The sequence below is a fragment of the Nanorana parkeri genome, unplaced genomic scaffold (assembly GCF_000935625.1).
Source record: "Nanorana parkeri isolate BGI_ZX_2015 unplaced genomic scaffold, ASM93562v1 scaffold476, whole genome shotgun sequence".
Classification (NCBI taxonomy): domain Eukaryota; kingdom Metazoa; phylum Chordata; class Amphibia; order Anura; family Dicroglossidae; genus Nanorana; species Nanorana parkeri.
Window position 1 is genome coordinate 526,824 of NW_017306744.1, and position 19,427 is coordinate 546,250.

General features: G+C 43.0%; 1 protein-coding gene across 2 annotated transcripts in view; it reads right to left on the reverse strand.

The window, feature by feature from the left end:
• Positions 1–19,427, reverse strand: part of PPP6R2 (protein phosphatase 6 regulatory subunit 2) — a 64,975-nt gene that overhangs the window by 21,552 nt on the left and 23,996 nt on the right. For both annotated transcript variants that reach the window (XM_018560755.1, XM_018560754.1), the window contains exons 5-14: positions 17,990–18,127; positions 15,448–15,513; positions 12,969–13,081; positions 10,724–10,837; positions 10,302–10,434; positions 7,521–7,673; positions 4,257–4,457; positions 2,805–2,869; positions 2,138–2,253; positions 1,890–1,975 (exon numbers count right to left, since the gene is read on the reverse strand). In XM_018560755.1, coding sequence (XP_018416257.1) covers positions 1,890–1,975; positions 2,138–2,253; positions 2,805–2,869; positions 4,257–4,457; positions 7,521–7,673; positions 10,302–10,434; positions 10,724–10,837; positions 12,969–13,081; positions 15,448–15,513; positions 17,990–18,127 — 1,185 coding nt within the window. The remainder of the gene's footprint in view (positions 1–1,889; positions 1,976–2,137; positions 2,254–2,804; positions 2,870–4,256; positions 4,458–7,520; positions 7,674–10,301; positions 10,435–10,723; positions 10,838–12,968; positions 13,082–15,447; positions 15,514–17,989; positions 18,128–19,427) is intronic.

Here is a 19,427-nt window from a genome sequence, read left to right on the forward strand (position 1 = left end):
AATGAGAACCTGGCTGCCCCCTACAGGGATCTTCAGGAGTGAGGAGGATGGAGTCAGACTTACAGTTGGAAGCTGTAGCAGAGAGGTCAAATTTGAAAAGCACAAACCTTGTCCAAACAGTGAAGAGAGACTTCTTTAGAATGTTTAGGTGCAGGACATAAGGATGGTAAAACAATGTCCTGGTTAAGGTGGAAAAAAAAGAGACCACCTTAGAAGGAAAGAAGGCTTAGGTCTCAATACTAACATATCCTTGGGCACCAAAAAAGGCTCTTTACAAGGCAAGGATGCCAACTAAGAAACACATTTGGCAGAAGCGATGTAAACAAGGAAGGCAACCTTGTGAGTGAGTAGGGTCAAGGGGGGTTGAAGGTCGGGTTCTGCAGCATTAAGTTGAGGTCCCACAGAGTCACCTGAGTGCATACAGGGGGGACAACACCAGTGACCTCCTGCAAAAAGTAGTTTGGTAGGGAGTGAGACAATTAGTCTCTGGAAGAGAATTGCCAAGGTAGAAATATGACCCTCGATAAAATTCAAGGCTAAATGCTGGTCTAGGCCAGGCTGGAGGAAATATGAGATGCCTCCCACACTGTCTTTCCTGGAATGAAACTTCCTTGTTTCGCAACAAGTGAAATAAGCCTTCAATGTGCAATGGTAGACCTTGCAGGAGGAAGATTTTCTAGCTTTCAGGAGTGTATGGACCTGAGATTAAACAGCCTAAAAAAAGCATGGTGGAATACCAGGAGGTCTGGACAATCATAAGTGTACACCGAAGTCTGCCAGGAGTTTGACTATTTCCACATACCATGGTCTCCTGGGTCATTGGGAGCAATGTGAATCAACAGAATGAGTTTCACAGAAGGAAATGCATAAATCAAACTGAACTGAACACAGACTAGTATCTTTGGGCAAGGCCAACATTGGCGGCTCTAATTGTAAAAAAAGTATGCAATGTGTCCATGAGGACAGAAAGAGTGTCCTCGAGCTTAGGAGATATGTCAGGAGACAGGTTCTATTCTTAAGCTTGGTCCACCAAACTGGAAGCAGTCCCTTCTTTCTCAGGGAGCGCAAAAGCAGAGGAAGGCCTGAGGGGGACTCTGTGGGGGAAGGTAAATTGTGGCCCGCTTGCGACCACTGCAGTCTGAGGACTCCAATAGTCCAGACATGAGGTTTTTCAGGGACATGTATATAGGGTTTCTGTAAAGATAAGCAGCCAGAGGATTCAGCAATTGTACAGGTTAGAAACATTTACCTACTGCTACTCTTCCCGCTGGCGCCTGGTGGCATCTGCACATTTCTTGCCCACCATTGCTTATAGACAAGTATAAAAAGGTAGACATGTGCGATTCGTTTCGTTCCGAATCGAAATTCGGACGAATTTTCGGAAATTCGGACATTCGGATGTATCCGAATTCCGAATTACAGACATAACGAATGCAAACGAATCCGAATTTCCATTTCCGAAATTCGGTATCGGTAGTTCGAACGTTCGTTTCGTTTTCTGTTTTTATTCGTTTCTTATTCGTTTCGTTCGTTGGAGCAAAGTGACATTAGAGAAGGAGAAAAATATTTTTTCCCCCTCAAATGTCACTTTGCTGCAAACGAACGAAACGAATAAGAAACGAATAAGAACAGAAAACGAAACGAACGTTCGAACTACCGCTACCGAATTTCGTCCGAATCCGAATTCCGAATCTGAATTGACTTTCACACCCGAATCCCGAAAAACGAAATAACACAAATCCGAATTTAAAACGAAACTAAACGATTTTTTTGGCAGTGCACATGTCTATAAAAAGGTACCTGGAAGCCAAGTTTGCATAAAGACACGTTCCTGCATTTCCTATTGTGCTTTGAGGTTTATGGTCATAATAAAAGTTTGCAAATCTTACCAAATCCACAGTGTTCCTGCGATTAGTTTCAGTCAATGTTTCCTCAACAAAAGTCTCCCATCTTCCTTTGCAATCTTCAGGCAGCTCTACAAAGTTGTAAACAACATTAAGCACATTCGGCTTTGATCCACAGTGAGACGCTTTACAAATCTAGTTGCAGATATAAAAAGAAGCCTTTTTGATAGTAAAGACTACTCATATCAAATGTATTTTAGGCAAACACCTGATTCTATATATATCAATATTACCTGTAATAATATCACTGATCTGTGCTTGCATAGGACCCTTCTCCATATTCTGTACAACTGCATTGGCAATGCGCGTTAAGTGACCCATGTTCCCTCTTCTCATCCCTCCTGCAGCCCTGCAAGCAAAGACACGTATAATATAAATAAAATAGCATTATAGCTTCTCAGAATCTAGAGATATTCATAAGTAAATGCACACACTGTATATGCTCCAAGTTGCAATATCACTAGGTAACTGAAAAAACTTCCTCGACTTAAATCTGATCAGCAAGGGTGACATATCATTGTGTTACCTTATTTCTTTTTACCATGTGACTTTCCTGTAAGAGCACAGAGCATGCCAAGTCTTATTTCACAGCAGCACACAAAATACTGCACATCACCAGTCTGTTGGTCTGTAGCTCTAAACGGGGGAGCTTTTCAATGGTTACAATCATGCCTGCTAGCTGTAAGGCATAGTGGTAATTAACCATCCTATACCACTCACAATGGATTGGATGGCAGGGATTATATAAAAGGAGTCTTATAAAGTGGCTGCTATGGGGAATTTGCAATTTGAAATAGCCACAGATATAACAATTATAAAACGTAATGAAATATGCTCTTTAACATCATCAATATTCAATGTAAGTCGTTGTTTCTAAATACATGAAGCACAATAACTCACTGAATCTTGTCATTTGTATCCCAGGCATCCAATATTCTTTGTACCAGGCAGCATTTCTGGAAAAGCTAAAACAAAATCATAATTTTCACTGAATATGAAGTCTTAAACAGATAAGAGAACTGACTACAATAAAGCAAAAAGATAAGAAGGCCTCTGATATTACATTTTGTAATATGGTCATTTCCAGCTGCCAATAAAAATAACCAAATCACTGCTACTATTATAAGAGCTCATGCACACGAGCGGCTGAGCCCGTACATTCCCCTGACAAGGAGCAGCATCCTTCTTCTGAGGAGATCTCAGTGAATGTTAAGTAGACCCAAATCTCACTAGAGGATGATCCTGCTATGCACTGCAATGTCTTTTTGCGAGATTTGGGCTACTCAGCATTTCCCGGGATCACTTTGCCGTGAGAATTACTTCTTTCCTTGCACTACAGAAGTCAGGGAAAGGGGAGTAATATCATAGAATGATTTTTCTACTTTCATGAAACGTTTAAGGGAGAAGAGGCAACATTGAATAAGTGGACCTTGCCTGTATTGCAAGGTCCACTTTAATAAAACTTTTTACTCTGTGATGCCTTTGTAAAATTAGTGTAAACATAGAAATGTAAAAAAAAATTTATCACTTAAAGAAGAACTATGGGGTTAGGGCTTTTCACCCATAGTTCTCCTAAGGGTAACAGGAGGACACAAACTAGGGTCCTACCGTCACCCTAAGCTCTGTATACCGCGAGCTACAGCTCGCGGTATACTGAGACGCCGCAGCGGATCCCGGCAATTCTGTCTGGATCCACCCAGCTGCGTGAGTGACAGCTGTCTCTGCCTATCTAGAGGCAGAGCCAGCTGTACCCGCCCCCTCCGCTGTCCGTTCCGCCAGTCAGCTCTGGAGGATCGGACAGGGGAGGGGAAATCCCTGCAGGGCGCCGTGAGTGACAGTCACGGCTCTCTGCAAGGATGGATCGATAAGTGAGCGAGCGCCGGTATGTGTTCGCTCACTTCCTGATCTACTGAGCCAACCTGTGACAGTTTCATTGTCACAGATTATGAGGCTGAGTGAAAATCGCTCCCTCATAATTCTCCTTTAAGATCTACTCCATTACCCATAATGGAGCAGCAAAAGAGCAACATGTTGCTGATTTAAGCAGTCAAGAAGTGACTCCTCAGAAATGTGGTAGTTAAATTCTAGAAAGTTTCTAGCAAAGGATCATAGTCCTATCAAAACAGGAATTAAAGTAATCCAAATTAGCTAGTGTTATGTCAGCACAATATTTTGTGAAAGCATCCGATTTTAGCAGTGTAACTGCTTTACTCAGTTTTTAATTGTATTTAAGTTGTAAAGGTAGTATTTTACAAACAGGTTCAAAATCAAGAGCCATAAAACTGCAAGTGATTTGACACAGCTAAGCCAAAGAAATACAAGGACGCTACAATCTTCTAAAAATAGATTTACATGTGTAATCATGAGATCCTCTTCCTCAGGTACTGATTTCTCAGACTCTTCTGTATTGCCATTAAGTGACTCTTCATTTTTTCTCTCATCCACAATTGAAGCATTTCTTCCATCTTGCAGAGAATGGGAGAGGATTGCCGCTATACAAAACTCAACCTGGACATGTAGAAAATTATTCCAGGTGTACCGAAAAAACAGGTCCTGTTTTTGAGAAGAGATGAGAGAATTTATCTGGAATATTGTATGCAATTCTTAAACTACAACTAAAAGCTCCTGTATGATGGTTTAAGCAAGTACCAAATCCAGTTACTATGTGATGCACAAGCCCCCTGACGAAGACAAATCCTCCTTCATATGTGTCTCACATTCTCCCCCTCCCAGACACTGCAGCTCACAGTAGGAGGATTTCTGCCAAGTGTTGCCAATTCCGAAAGCAGTGGGCAGGTGCTGATTAATAAGCTACAGCCTTGAATTGGCAGTAATAATGCTGGTTGCCAAATCCCCTGCAACAAGAAGGCACAGCCGACATAAGTGGCAACTTGGTTCTGAATTAAGGCATTACTGCCACACCATCACAGGAAGCTACATTAGGTGGCATTTCAAAACTTATTTTTTTAAGACAACCTAGTTGGTAGCTGTCCACATCTTCCAGTACTGAAGCGTGCATGTCACTTAAGGCTATGGGGTGTTTTAGGAAGAGTGGTTGGCCCTCTCTGTGGAGACAAAGGCTGAAAGTGCAGGCGTGCTGTGCACTGCCAGATCAGCATGTGGTTCTCTGGAGTGTTTAATGCAGGGGGACAAGAAAGTACTCTTGCCAGCACAATTATTAGGTACAATTTGAGAATGTAAGGTGACCTGTACATATTTTCTTTATAAAAGTCAAGGCTAGGGAGCCTGAAAGGCTCCTCCGTAAACAATTTAATCTCTCCATGCATATATGTACATCTGCAAAGAGGGAAATTGCTAAAAATTGGCTCACAAAGCCCCTCAGTATCCACAGTGTAACTAACCACATCAACTGGGTTATGTCACAGGAAAAAAGAACAGGTCAACTCAATGACCATATGAGCAAATTTGAAAATACTTGGTCTCCCTGGATTGATAAGTACTTCACCTCACCTACCTCGCGCCGACTCTGTTATATAATTGACCTTCAATACCCTCCTACACATATCACACCTACGTGCAACCCAAAAACCTCTCTCACTCATCCTTCTCCCCTCCTGCCTGTCTTCCATTATCCCCCTCCCCCCCTGTTGTCTTGTCTGTTAGTCATGTCAGGTGTCGCATATTGACACGCTCGGTTACCCATAAGGGGGGCAACTACTGGGTACATTCCAATCAGAGTGCATGCCATTTCTCTACATGCTGGGGCGCTACCGGCACCTTTGGGAGTAGAGCCTTGAGCTCCATTTATCGAGCGCACGTCATAGCGAATGATGGTGGAGCCTTCTCCACACTCACCATAGTAGATGTATGCTGTACGCCAGAGCCCCGCTGTTGGAATGTATATCTGAAATGTAAACACTATTCTACCTGTCAATAACATACATGTATCACCTGAAGTTGTCAACCTATTGTACTAATATGATATCTATTGCTGAGCGGCATTACTGCTTTTTTTTCTGTCTCTGTAACGAGTGCCCAACAGTTCTGTACCTTCGGAAATTACACCAAATGTATAAATATATGTGAAGATGTCTTCCATATTTGTAAACCAATAAAAAAAACTTTATTTGGAAAAGTCAAGGCTAGGGAATGAGGCTGAGGTGCAGTAAGCAGGGAGTGGTCAGGGTAAGTAATCCACCAAAGCCATTGTCCACTAACTGACACCAAAGTTTCCCTACTGACACTAATAGCCCCCCTACAGACACCACTGACCACAATGACATGTTGCACTGTTTTCCTACCGCTAACCTCCAGACATTTACTTTCCCCCTGACCAGGGATAGAATACATATGTTCTAGTGCTGAAGCATGTTTTTCTCCCACTCACCATCAACACCGTGCTTTTTTCCTCCCACTGAACACAGACACCAGGCATTCTTTCCTCCTGCTTACCTCCAACACAGGGCTGTGTGCACCGCATGCCAATTCCAAGCCAGGGTGTCTCTTATATTCAAATTTAAAGTTTCACTTTCTACATTGTACTGTACATTACATACTTCTGGTATTGCCACTCTGTGCAGTGTACTGTACACTACACACTCCTGAAAGCAGAATTCTGTATACTGCACTGCATGTTGCATACAACTGACAGACCCACTATTGTGCACTGTACTGTACATTATATACTCCTAACTGCACTGCCCGCTACACTGTACTGTGTGTTACATATGGTTTACTGCTCAACTTTGTATGCTGTAAAGTTCCTTACATACTCCAGACTGCCTGATTTTGAACACTGTACTGGATGTTACATACCCTGGACCACCCAGTCTGTACACTGTACATCTTCAAATTTAGGTTCCTGCCTTGTTTTTTTTATAAGACACAAAAAATGGTTGCCGGGTGGGGTACAGGCACTCATGAAAGCTTTCTTTGGGCCCACGAGTGCCTTAAAATTGCCTTGCAAAGGGATTCTTATTCCTTATCGGATAGCTCCGTTCAGTTTCTGTCTGACAAAGCAAGCATCAAGGAAGGCAGCTGTTGCTGTCTCTTTAGATAACCTATAGTGCTCTAAGAATTCACTTTCATATATTACATGTTTATTTAACATAATACATAAAGAACCAGTTAAAAACATATGAAATAAAATTGGCACAAACAATTATAGCTTTTAAAAAGGGCACAGTAGGCACAAAAAGCATTTCCAGTTAACCCGGTAATCCCCTTTTCTTCTAGCTTTCGCTCTAATAGCTCCTGAGTTTAACTGGGATCAGGAGCTGTAGTTTTAGATTTACAAAAAGAAAAAAGTTATTTCAGTTACTGTACAAGAAATGCAAAAGACGGCAACTTATTAGAGACAATGGAGAGAAATTTACTGCTTTGGAGTGTGGTGTATAAGGACATAGAGAAGGAATATATTAAAAGTTCAAATATATTGAAATGTTTTTACAAAAAAAGCCCTTACTAAGGGTAGCACAGAAAAATTTGGAACCGTATATTGTGAACTGAGCTATTTTATCCTGATGTAATTGGCAGCTACGGGTTGCTGGACACAACAGCTATGTAACCATTTCAAATAAACATGGAAAAGCAGCATAAAACATGTTATTCTTCAGCTACTGCAGTTAATCCCGGCCTCTTATCTGAAGTACTTACAAGTAAGAGATCCATGGTACCAAGCTGACAGAGCTCTTGGTTAATACTGGGAGTATTGGCGTGCAACAAGGCAGCGATGAGGCGTGTAGTGTGGAGACGGGCATTGCCCAAAGGTTCTTCCAGAATACCAATAGTGGTCAAGATTGATTCTTTCTGTAATATAAATGATAGAACTAATGCAATAATCATTACTAAGCATTGCAAGGCTGGCTCTTTTAATCATAAGATGTTGTACCCAGTTCAAACAACAGAAAAACTGTTTTGTGGTCACCTGTAGCAGCTGGGGAAATAAAGGGTTGTGTTCTTAACGTAAAATCTTTAGAGTCCATTGAGGGACACAGCTATGAAGAAATCTGATATGTAGGATTATACTGCTGCCTCTAGGAGAAATGAACGCTATGCAAACAACAAATTAAAAGCCTACCACTTAAAGAACATAACCGCTCCCACCTCACACCGCCAGGTGTAGCAAGCAGTATGAAAGGAAATGAGGGGAAATTTATTTAGAGCTGTGTCCCTCAATGGACTCCCAAGAAAAATATTTTACGGTAAGAACAAAATCCTATTTTCTCTATCATCCATTGAGGGACACAGCTCTAAAGAAATTTGATACATAGGAATGTTCAAAAGCAGTCCAAAACAGAGGGATGGGCACCATAAAAACTAGGATAACCCGTTCAACAACAAAAAGGAACTGTAAATTTATATAATTAAAAACAGCCGTGTGAACAAATTTTCTGCCAAAACCAGTGTCAGAAGAGGCAGAAACATCAACTTTATAATATATGACAAAAGTATAAACAGAAAAGCATACTGTACATTAGTGTGTACTGATTCCACGGAGCTACTAAGGCACCCACCACATCTGCCATTGGATCCCTTTTTATGGATACAAAATCGGCCCACCTTCATGTTGTGACAAGAAGCTAGAAGGTCCACATCCAGCATCCCCCAAGGCTCAAAAAGATGTTGAAAACACCTCCTGATGAAGAGACCATTATCCTGGATTTCTACTCCTGGAATTTGGACCGCTGAGATTGCTGGAACATGAAGTTCCGCCCAATCTAAGATCAAATGAACCTCCTCCACTACCGACACACTCCATGTGCTGCCCTGGAGACTGATGGAAGCTTGGATTCCACTGCAAACCAAAGGCCTTGCACAGACAGATGATCTAATACACCACCCCATCCCACAAGACTGGCTTCTGTTGTGAGAATCTTCCCTTTTATAAGAAAAAACTTTCCCGTGGTTAACACATCAACCACCATAAGACACCCTTGATAAGACACTCAATCTGCAAAGGGACAGTAGAGGCGCCACTGCACTTGTTCTATGCATGTGGATAGAATAAGTGGCTGTGTCCCCTTAATCCTTTTTCTCATAAGCAAAAGAGCAGCATATAAAAAATTATTCCTTAGTTGCCATGTACCTTAGCCATTTGTTTCAAAACCACAGCTGTTTAGAGTGAGAGAAAACCCACCGGCTCTGAAAATCACAATCGTAGCCGCACATGTGCATGCATGCACAGGAGAATTTTTAACATGTTACAAAGTCTATGTCCCGGCCTCTTATAGATAATGTACACAAACCCCAGAACAGGCCTGTAATCTATTATGGATATACACGTTAAGCATTACACTAGGGATGCACTGATACCAGTTTTTCAGTATCGAGTACCGATATTTTGCTGTTGGTACTCGCTGATATAGAGTACCGACACTGGTGCCAATGCTGGCAGGGAGCCGGCTTCCCGGGCAATCAGGAAACCGGGCAGTGGGTAATGACAGGCCCCCAGGCTTCCTGATTTCCTGGCAAGTCGGCTCCACGTTTGGTCGGCTTGATGCTGATTGGCTGGGAAGCTGGCCTCCCAGCCAATCAGCATGGAGCTGGCTTCCTGAGCAATCAGGGAGCTGGGCCGTGAGTAATGACTTGACTTTTCAGGCATATGTGAGTAGACATGGGACTAGGACATGTGACCATGAACATCATCTCAGGGGAGGAAAATGCCTTTCCCTGAGATTACAGATGAGATTTCCCAGCAATGTTCTGCTGATGGCAAGGCAATCCCAGTGCGCATTGCTTTGGGAAACTGAAGTAATTTGCACTTTTAAAGCAGGAAGTGAATGCTCTGCAAGTGTAAGTATTTCAAAGTCAAAGCATTTTACATCTGACATGTCTATGTTATTATTAATCATCATACATAGAGGGATGCATTGGTAGAATTAGATTTTTGAGTGTAAAGGTCCGCTTTAATAGGAATCCCTAGACAATACTGGTCTGACCGAATGATTGAAGCAACGATGGAAATTCGGCACCACCGCAGGATGTCTTATAAGTACTGAGACCAGAAATGGCCTGTTCACAACCACCTTAGGACAAAGCATATGTAGGTAAACCAGAAACGTCCTGTTTTCTGAGTACTAGAGAAACTTCCAGGATTTTACATATCTGGGATGAATCTCTAAGTCTAGTCGGCTAGCTAGCAAGAACTCCCAGGATTTAATTCAATCCTTGTGTCCATTTCTCCTAGAGGCAGCAGCATAACCCTACGTATAAGATTTCAACAGAGCTGTGTCCCTCAGTAGACAATAGAGTAAAAGACAACTACATGCAGTGGATATAACAAGCCACATATACTTAAAATAGCTTGAGCCCTGTAACTAATATTTAGTGCAGATGAAATAGTGATTCTTAAGCATTGTTATTGAAGGGATTAATTAATGAACACTGTTTGCAATGCTGAATTCTAGGGTAAAATGTTAACAAGTAAAAATTCACCTTTGGAGGATTTTGAAGCAGGTGGTGAAAATCCTTCAGGCGTGATTCTATACCGTGAAGAATACTACTGCTTACTACAGCAGGAGCTGGTCTTTCATATCCCTGAGGAAATGAATCTAGGAGAGGATCCGTACTGCAGAGAACAACAAAAGCAGTAAGAAGTAATGAATCACTCTATTAGTGACATACTGCAAGAGAGAAAGTAAAAGTAAGAAAGTATGAGCTTAGCTCAGAGCCAATCTATACGAGACAAAATAGAAGTATCGGTCCAAACAAGTTTACATTTTCATATATGATGTGTATGGAATGCTAAGCTAGAAATCAGATGCAGGCTTATTAATAGACTAGCTTCTGTAAACAGGCAATTCAGCCTTAAAATCGATCACATGGCCTTCTTAGGCAGCACTGCTGTACTGACATACCTTGATCTTCTAGTTTCCAGTAGAGTCAGCAAGATCTGAGTGCCACTAACAACACAGCTGTCAGTCTGCTCTCCATCAAACATATTGTGCAAAAGTTGCTCCACACACTGCTGCCTACAAAATAACAGATACAAGATTACAAAAACAGAAATATTTAGGAAATCCCATCTTTTTTATGATGTATGACAAGAGGACAACAGGATAGCACATGAGCATCAAAGGAAGTGGAAGGAGGCCAATCCCTTGCCCAATATAAAAGAACTGAGTGTATTGCAGGCACATACAAAGCAATGGAACAGTATCAGACTGCGCTGTTGTTACAGTATCACAATTAGAAACTGCTTTGCTCACGGGAATAGTGTTATACTCCTATAAAATAATCAGCAAGTTGTACTTTTACTTTATCTCTGGGGGAATCGGCCTTCTTCTGGTCTTTCCCCAATGGGACACCTCCTCTATCACACACATTGGTCTTTCACCAGTATCGCTCCTCCAGTACACACAATTTCCAGTGTCTCCACCTGAGTCTTCTCAGTCTGCAATTTAACTCTTTCACCTACCCCCAGCTTATGAGCATTAACCCCTTCTCAGTCCTCAGCCCATGTGTGTCATCTCCTTAGAGCTTAGTCCTCAGGTGAGTTAACCCCCGAGTGCCACTTCTTAACCGCATACGTGTTAACCCACCAACACCCAGTCCCACTGGCGGAACTACCAGGGTCGCAGCGGTCGCAATTGCGACCGGGCCCTGGCATTCCGCCACTTGGGGGGGCCCAGCGAGGAAGAAGGGGGCCCCCAAGATCGTATCCTGCAAGGTCGCCATCAGGGGGTACAGCCACTGAAGTTGAAAGGTGCCCAGGCGGCCGGGCTCCAAGCTATAACTTTTTATTATGAAATTATAAGACTAATGCAATTTTGCATGTCCCGGGCCCCCCCTGCCTGCCTGCTATTGGAATCTTCCTCAGACGTGCGTGCAGGGGGCGGAGCTTGCTTTCCCCGGGCAGAAGCGTCGGAGAATGTGGCAGAAGAGGAGCTGCAGGTCGGCTGTCTGGAGGAAATGTAAGTGTTTCCCTGCAGACAGAGTCCCCGGGGATGTGCTAGAGACTGGGGGGTGAGAGAAAGATCGACCGACGCTGAAAGCTTCTCTGCATTGGTCGGTCGGTCTCTCTCATGCTTCCCTTCCTCCTCTGAGCATCGGCCTGTGTGTGCTTCTCACTCTTTCCCCCCCTCCTCCTTTCAGAGAAGGGGGAGGCAGGGGGGGAGGTGAGAGAGACCGACGGACGCTGGGGGAGGGGGGTTAAGAATGAGAGGCCCAGACCCTTCACACTGTGCTGAAATTTCTTTAAAATTAGAGAAATGGAGTATATTAGGGAATATTACACTGTAATGTTCCCCAATATAATCTATTTCTCTACCCCTGCTTTGGATAACATTTTGCATTTACTTTGTATGGCCTGATGCCCGGGACATGCAGTTCCAGGCGCCAGGCAGGTGGTTTCTTCTCTCGGTTCAGCTCAGCTGTGGGCAAGCAGCCGGGTTAAAGTTTTGTTGTTATATTTTTTTCTTTGCCGAGTTGAGCAGCGAGGAAAAGAGCATCAGGCAATTCTGCCGACAACCCTCAGAAGTCCCCCCACCTCCCCTGCTGACTGCCATCATATCTCATGATCCTCTCCTGCACATAATGCCATCTGTTATACTTTCCACACTTCTCTCCTGTACAGTCTGCATAATTGTCATACCTTCCACACTAAACCTCCAGCACATTTTATAACCTCCACACTTCCTCCTGCACCATCATACCCACTGAACTCTTCTACTGTACATACTGCCTGCTGTCATACCTTCTGGACTTCTCTCCTGCACATATACTGTCTGTTGTAATAGCCTCCACACTCCGCTCCTGCCTATATTTACCCACCATGCTCCCGCCTACTATCCCATCATACGCCTCGCACTTCTAACGCATATTGGCCCTCCCCATCATTGCCCCTGCACTTGTCTCCAGAACATACTGCCGCTCAGATGCTTCTTTATCATTGCCATATCTGAATCCTGCCCTGTTCTGGGAATGGGCACAATTCTGCTAGTAAATGCAAAGGCTAAACAGCAAACCAAACAATCATCTGTATAAAAATTTGAAGGTGAACAAGATATTAACAAATATGTATTTGAGTGCTTTAAGTTATAATTTTTGCACATCACAAATAAAGGAGCAGTCCAAAAACCGGTCAAAGAGACCTATACTCACGATTCAAGAGTTACTAACAAAGGATCAGTCTCTAATATCTCCTGCATTTGATTGCACTGATCTCTGCTCAATCGGATTAGATCACATAAAGTTTGAGATGCATTAGACTGCCTCTGAAAAGACAAAATGGGACAGAAATGTGAGTGCATCACAAGGCATTAAACTACTTCAAATGGTAGCTTCATCAAGGCCAACGGGCATCTGGTTTTCTAATTTATCCATGCGAACTATACCCTGCACCGACCGACCTTCAACCCCAGCAACCTCAAATGGAAAAGTAGCGTAAAGGGAATATGAAAAAAGCGTGTCCATATACCTAGAACTAATTAGTTGAAACTGGACTACATTTCTGAGATTTAGTTTATTTATAAAGCAGCTTTGAGGGGGGGGGGTGGTGTCATTAACAAGAATGCATCTGTGATAAAAAGCATTATGCTTTAGGATAGATTTAAAGTGAAAAAGTGAATAGAGAGGGCAGACCAGACCGCTTCATTAGAAATATATTTTTGGATATCGCATACTACCCAGTATCTATATCAATCAGATATTAATACACATATACTGTATAAATACAAACAGAGATGGTCAGGGCACTCACAGGTATCTGAAAGAGCATAAATATTCCAAGGCCTTATTCAGTGATGTTTGAAGTCCTTGATAAAAGGTGGTGTATGCGTGGTTTATTACACACTTATTTAAATTAAGTGTTATAGCGCCACCTTCAGGAGAAGAACACTAGGCAAAAAACACAAGCACTACCTAAGGGGCAGCCCATGGTGTTGGCTAAACCCCAATCTGCTACAGGAAGCTTAGTTAGTCACAAAGCAATACATAGAGCAACAAATGCTCACATACATATCAACCAGAGGGGTTGGCGCTGTGTCTTTCAAGAGAGAAAGATTTTATGGGGAGTGCAAATTTATTATTTTCTCTTCCATTCACTGAAGGACATAGTGGAAATCTTTAGATTTTGACCATGGGGATGTCCTGAAGCAGTGTCAACCAAGGGGTGAGAAAAAACTACCGTATATACTCGAGTATAAGCCGTCCCGAATATAAGCCGAACGCTCCTCAGGCAGCAACAGCACGCTGCCGCCTATAGAAATCTATAGGTGACAGGTGTACAAGGACCTGCTCCATAAGGAATAAAATAGCCCAAGAGTGTTTGCTGCCTCTTCTAGGGAGCTTGGAGTAGGTGGGGATGCCCATGAAGCAAGAGAGACTGACAAGACAGGCACGGTCAGCTGACACAGAGGTGAACCACCAGGCACTGGAAACAACTGACAAATTCATGTAGCGAAAGTCACTACACTCGTGCACCAAGAGAAGTATGCCTTCCATGTGCGATGGTAAGCCTTGCGGGAATTGGCCTTCCTAGCTTTGAGTATTGTGGGAACCAATTTTTCCAGGGATTCCAGAGTCATGAAACCAGGGACAACTTGGACCCTGGTGCCAGACTAATTAGCCTGTCCACAGTCTAGCCTGATTTGCCACAGATGACATAATGTTGCACTGTAGGAGTCTAGGGTGGAACTGTATATGAGAATGGCACAAGGAAGCCATCATCACCCCGAGAAAATTCATGCAGGAGCTGAAGGACTACTGGACTTTAGAGTTGGAGATTGGGAACCGAGAGGCTGCAGTTACTACTAGGGAAGAATAACTCTGGCTTGAGCCATGTCTACAGTGAGACCCAGATATCCAAGTGAGGAGTCTGCTACAGTGCTAACATCTGAAGGTTCAGGACACAGCAAAACCTCTGCAAGGTCTGGACGGTTTGAGCCACTATGGCGGCCCGGACCTACATGGACTGTTCCCTCAACAGGAGGTCATCCGAATATCCCACAATGGACATTTCCTGACAGAACAGTCCAGCCGGTATAGAAAGAAGAACCTTGGTGAAAAACCGGGGTGCAGGAGAAAGGCTGAATGTCAGGGCCACACTAAGGGGAGGTAGGCATAGCAGAGATTTAACCAGAGGACAGCAGTTCAGAGTCTCCCTATTGAAATCATGCATACAAATGCATACAATATACATACAATATAGGATGATGGGGAGAGGAGGATGTCCAATTACCAAATCTAGAAAGGATGAAAAAGGGGGTACCCTTCCCCTTGACACACTGCCTGGATGGGAACACTGTCTGCTTGGGGGGGAACTGTGACAGAGCAAGAGTTCACTCGGTCATATGTACCCACTGTGGGCTACCTTTAGCAGATGGGGGTTTACCTGCTAGCAGGAGCCGTTCCTAGGCTGTGCTTTTGTTTTTATGCCTAGTGACCTACTCCTGAAGGTGGCGCGATAATTCAACGTTCAGAGATTACAAATCTTTGCTGAGTCCTTAAATTATCGAAAGAGAAAATAGAGAGTATCTATTGATAAGAGAAACAATTGATAGAGCTGCTATCGGCATTCATATGCAAATAATGACTCATGAAACAGGGCTCTGCATTAGAGGTAATACTGAAAGCTACTCACATCTTCTTCCTGACTGCCGTGAATAAGATCTATTAGTCGCTGAATAAGCCTTTCCTCATTCAACCACTGAAATGACAAAAATTGGAACAAAACAAATGAATAAATGCATTAGTGGCTTAATGGGATGCTACAATGAAAAGTGAATGTAACAATTTGCTACATTTTGCCAATTCTGTTTTAGTGACATTAGTCAAATAGAACTAAAGTCACACATGGACTTTAGGTTCACCTGTCCAAGATGCTGCTTAGAACTGGTATGCTTGTTCCTTCCATTTCCTTTTTTTAGCCTCAGACATACCTGGCAAAAAATTAGTGCACCAGTTAGAGCCGGAGGGTGCCCTTACCAGGTTTCAAGTGTTTCACCACTTTTTTTTTTTTTTGGGACACTAGACAGCATTCTGGGCAGGCATACCTGAAGACAGTTTATGAGTTAGACCCCATTCCCACCTATGCATCACGTTAATCGCATGTTACTGTGATTCACGCAAGCTATCGTACAACACACCTCCAATTGCATTACAGTTCAGTAGATGCGTTGCCATTCATTTGAATGGCACTTCAATGCACCTTTCGGCCGCAGTGCGCTGCAAAGGAGCAAAATGCACTAGGGCCACAACCAACTAATCGATAAGAGTTGTCAACTATTCTCATTATCGATTAGTTGGTTGGATCCCCTAGCTCTCTCCTCCACGCTGGGAGGAGGGCACAGCAAGCAGTGGGCGGGTGTAATAGCCAGCCTGTTGTTGCAATTTGAAATGGCCAATAGCAGGCTGGCTATTGCACCAGCCCACTACCTGTTGTATTTACATTCAGCTGCCATCTGCAGGATCTTGTCACTGGCAGGCGTCATTCACTGGCTGAAGCTATTCAAGCGCAATGTGCTTACAATACAATTATTTAAAAAAAAATAAACTTTTTATCTCATAGCTCTCTTCAGGGTCACGGGAGAACATATATCAACGTCCTCCCGTGACCCAAAACTCAGTATATAGCGACCCTCAGCTCACTATATACTGAGAGAGGCGCAGCCGGGATGGATCCCAACAATACTGTCGAGATCCACCCAGCTGGCTGATTGACAGTGGGCTCTGCCTATCTACAGGCAGAGCCAACTGTGCCCGCCCCCTTCCCGTCCGTTCCTCCAGTCAGCGCTGGAAGATCATAGAGGGGAGGGGGGGAATCCCTGCAGGACTAACCGTCACTGCTCTCTGCAGGGAGATGATCGGGAAATGAGCAATCGATTGTATGTGTTCGCTCACTTCACGATCATTAGAGCCAATGTGTGACATTTTCATTGTCACATGTCGGATCTAACTAGGAGGATGAGTGAAAATCACTCACCTCATAGTTCTCCTTTAACTATTAACAAATATGTATCTTATTTGTGCATCACTCAAATCATCTCTGAATTGGTGCGGACACTGTCCTCCCTTCTGGAGGGTGGCTACTTTTGTTCCCTGTGTGCGGTGTAAAGTAGCAACCGCTCCAAGCTCACTCCCGTGATGGACTACAATCTCAATACAAATTGGTAAACTAAACATGAGATTGTAGTTCATCACTGGAGTGAGCTTGGAGCTGTGACTACTTTACAACACACACACGGACCTTGGGGAATAAAAGTAGCCACCCTCCAGAAGGAAGGACAGTGTCAGCATGAATTCAGAGATGATTTGAGGATCTACAGCTGAGTGACACACAAATAAGATACATTTTTGTTAATAGTTAGGGTACTTAAATGCATTTTTGAGATTTAACTCCTGAGTTTAGTGTTAGTGTCACTGTTAGTGTTTAGTTTATTATCACTTAAAAGAACTGCCAGGACTACAAACCTGTAAAGGCCTCCCTTGTGTAGACATCTAGATGCCCTGAGATTGCTGCTGGATGCCACTGTCTTGGATGTGATGTCAGCAGCCCCAGCAGACTCAGAGCCATCATTCAAATACAAGTCTATATGCTCCTCCCCTAGCAACTACATAAAGGTTATGTAGGCAGGTGAAGGAGGGGTAGAGTAGCTGGGCCAGCAGAGAGAGTAATTAGATACTCCTAGAATTGGAGAGGGATATGAGTGCAAGGAGGGAGAGGGCTGTGTTAGAGAATTGACTCTAATTAGAATAGTTACATTTTCCGCCAACTTTAAAGGCACACTGCAAGTGAATAAAAAATATTTATGGAAAGAAAAACACTGACAGTGTGCATTTGAAAGACTTGTCTGTTCTGGGTCTTTGTTTGCTTTTTTTAGGCTGTCGGCAGGGTCTCTTTAAAAGGAACTGGGGGAAAATGTGCATCCCCCCAAAACCCCATTCTATCAAAAATGGGCTTTCTTATTTTTGAACATTGTTCTTATTACTCTGTTTCTCCAAAACTAAAATGTGTCACCATTGCCAACAAAACTATCATCTCAATAATGTTAACCTGTCACAAACTTGGGGGAAATAAAATATGGTAAATGATAAAACATGCATAAGCAGAGAACATCTTTACCGAACGTTAGCATTAAAATTGGAAACAAGCTATCATCTCTACAACATTTAACAAGTCTCACATTTAGCACTTCTTGTCTCAGGGGAGCCGGCTCCACACAACTGATGAGACGAAGTAACAAGTCCATCATAGCTGAAGTACCAATGTGATCCAGCACCAATGCGAGGAAGTGTTCCTTTTTCCTCAGGAACCCAATGACCTAAGTGGAAGGAGACGTTAATGCCAATTACCAACAGATCATGAAACTATCCAGAACAGAACAAAGTGTCATGTAATATTAGCTAAAGGCAAAGTTTCTAGACTTAGAAAAAATATTCAAGACTAGTGTATGATAGGGGTGGAAAAGAGAGTATGAAATTGAGGAGTCAGTCTGCCCAAGCCAAGAGCTAGCAGGATGGGGTTTTTTTCTTTAGGTGCCAGCTCCATAGACAACTAAAGAAAATCTCAAAATTTGGACGCCAAATATAATTTTTAAAGGAGCACTGACTTCCTGGCTCATGGGATTTGTACAGCCATGGTGATGTATGCCATGCTCTGAACCCGAGTCAGCATAAAGACATGAAAAATATGTGCATATAGCATTAAAAAAAGCAAGCCAACCTAACTGATCTGTGCTACAGAGATACGTTGGCTGCTTTTTCTGGCTTTTTATTTTTAAACTGTATTTAAAAAAAGAAAAAACCTTTTTAAAAAGGGTTTTTCTCCCAGTTAGTTTCACCTGGTAATCCTACCAGTACTCACTCCCTGTCCTGTCCTGTCCTGTAATTATAGAAAAGCAGCACTGGCACCCTAGGCTGCTCACTGCAGATTTAAACTTCAGAACACATCCCAATCTTTTTATCTACGTAAAATAGTGGTGAGGGGTTGTGTAGTACACAAAGTGAACTGGACAGGGCAAAGAACACTGCATGAGATTTGAGTGCTGCAAGGAATATACAGGAATTCACAAGCTCTCTGGGCTTCTGGCAGGATCAGCAGTTTTGCACTTAAACAGGTATACAAACTACGATGCCAAATATCTTACGTACAAATATGGGCACTCATAGATTAGCCCACAAACACACACACCAGATATTGTATATAACTATATAGATATTATTTATATATACACACACACGCTGTATATTATACAGTGGAGCTCCTCCCCATAATTCCTGGCTCTAATAAGCATTGATGGGGTATGATAGGTGTGCTTGCAGTGGCCAGGCAGAGAATCATTCACAAAGCTCGAACTCATAGAGGCAACAGGTGAAATCTCTCAGAAGCAGGTCCTTTCCTCTCAGTGCTAGTACCTCGTGTGATAGGATATTTATCATGAATCACATGATGCAAAACACATGGAAATCCAAATCCCACTTTCCAGCAGTGCACACCAGCTGCCAATCTGACAAGTAGGTCCGAGTAGTAAAGCTTATGGGCTGATCATCCCATCTGCCATGGCATCCTGGCGATTATGTTTTCTCTGATCTTTCGGTTTATGTTTATATGTTTTAAATGAT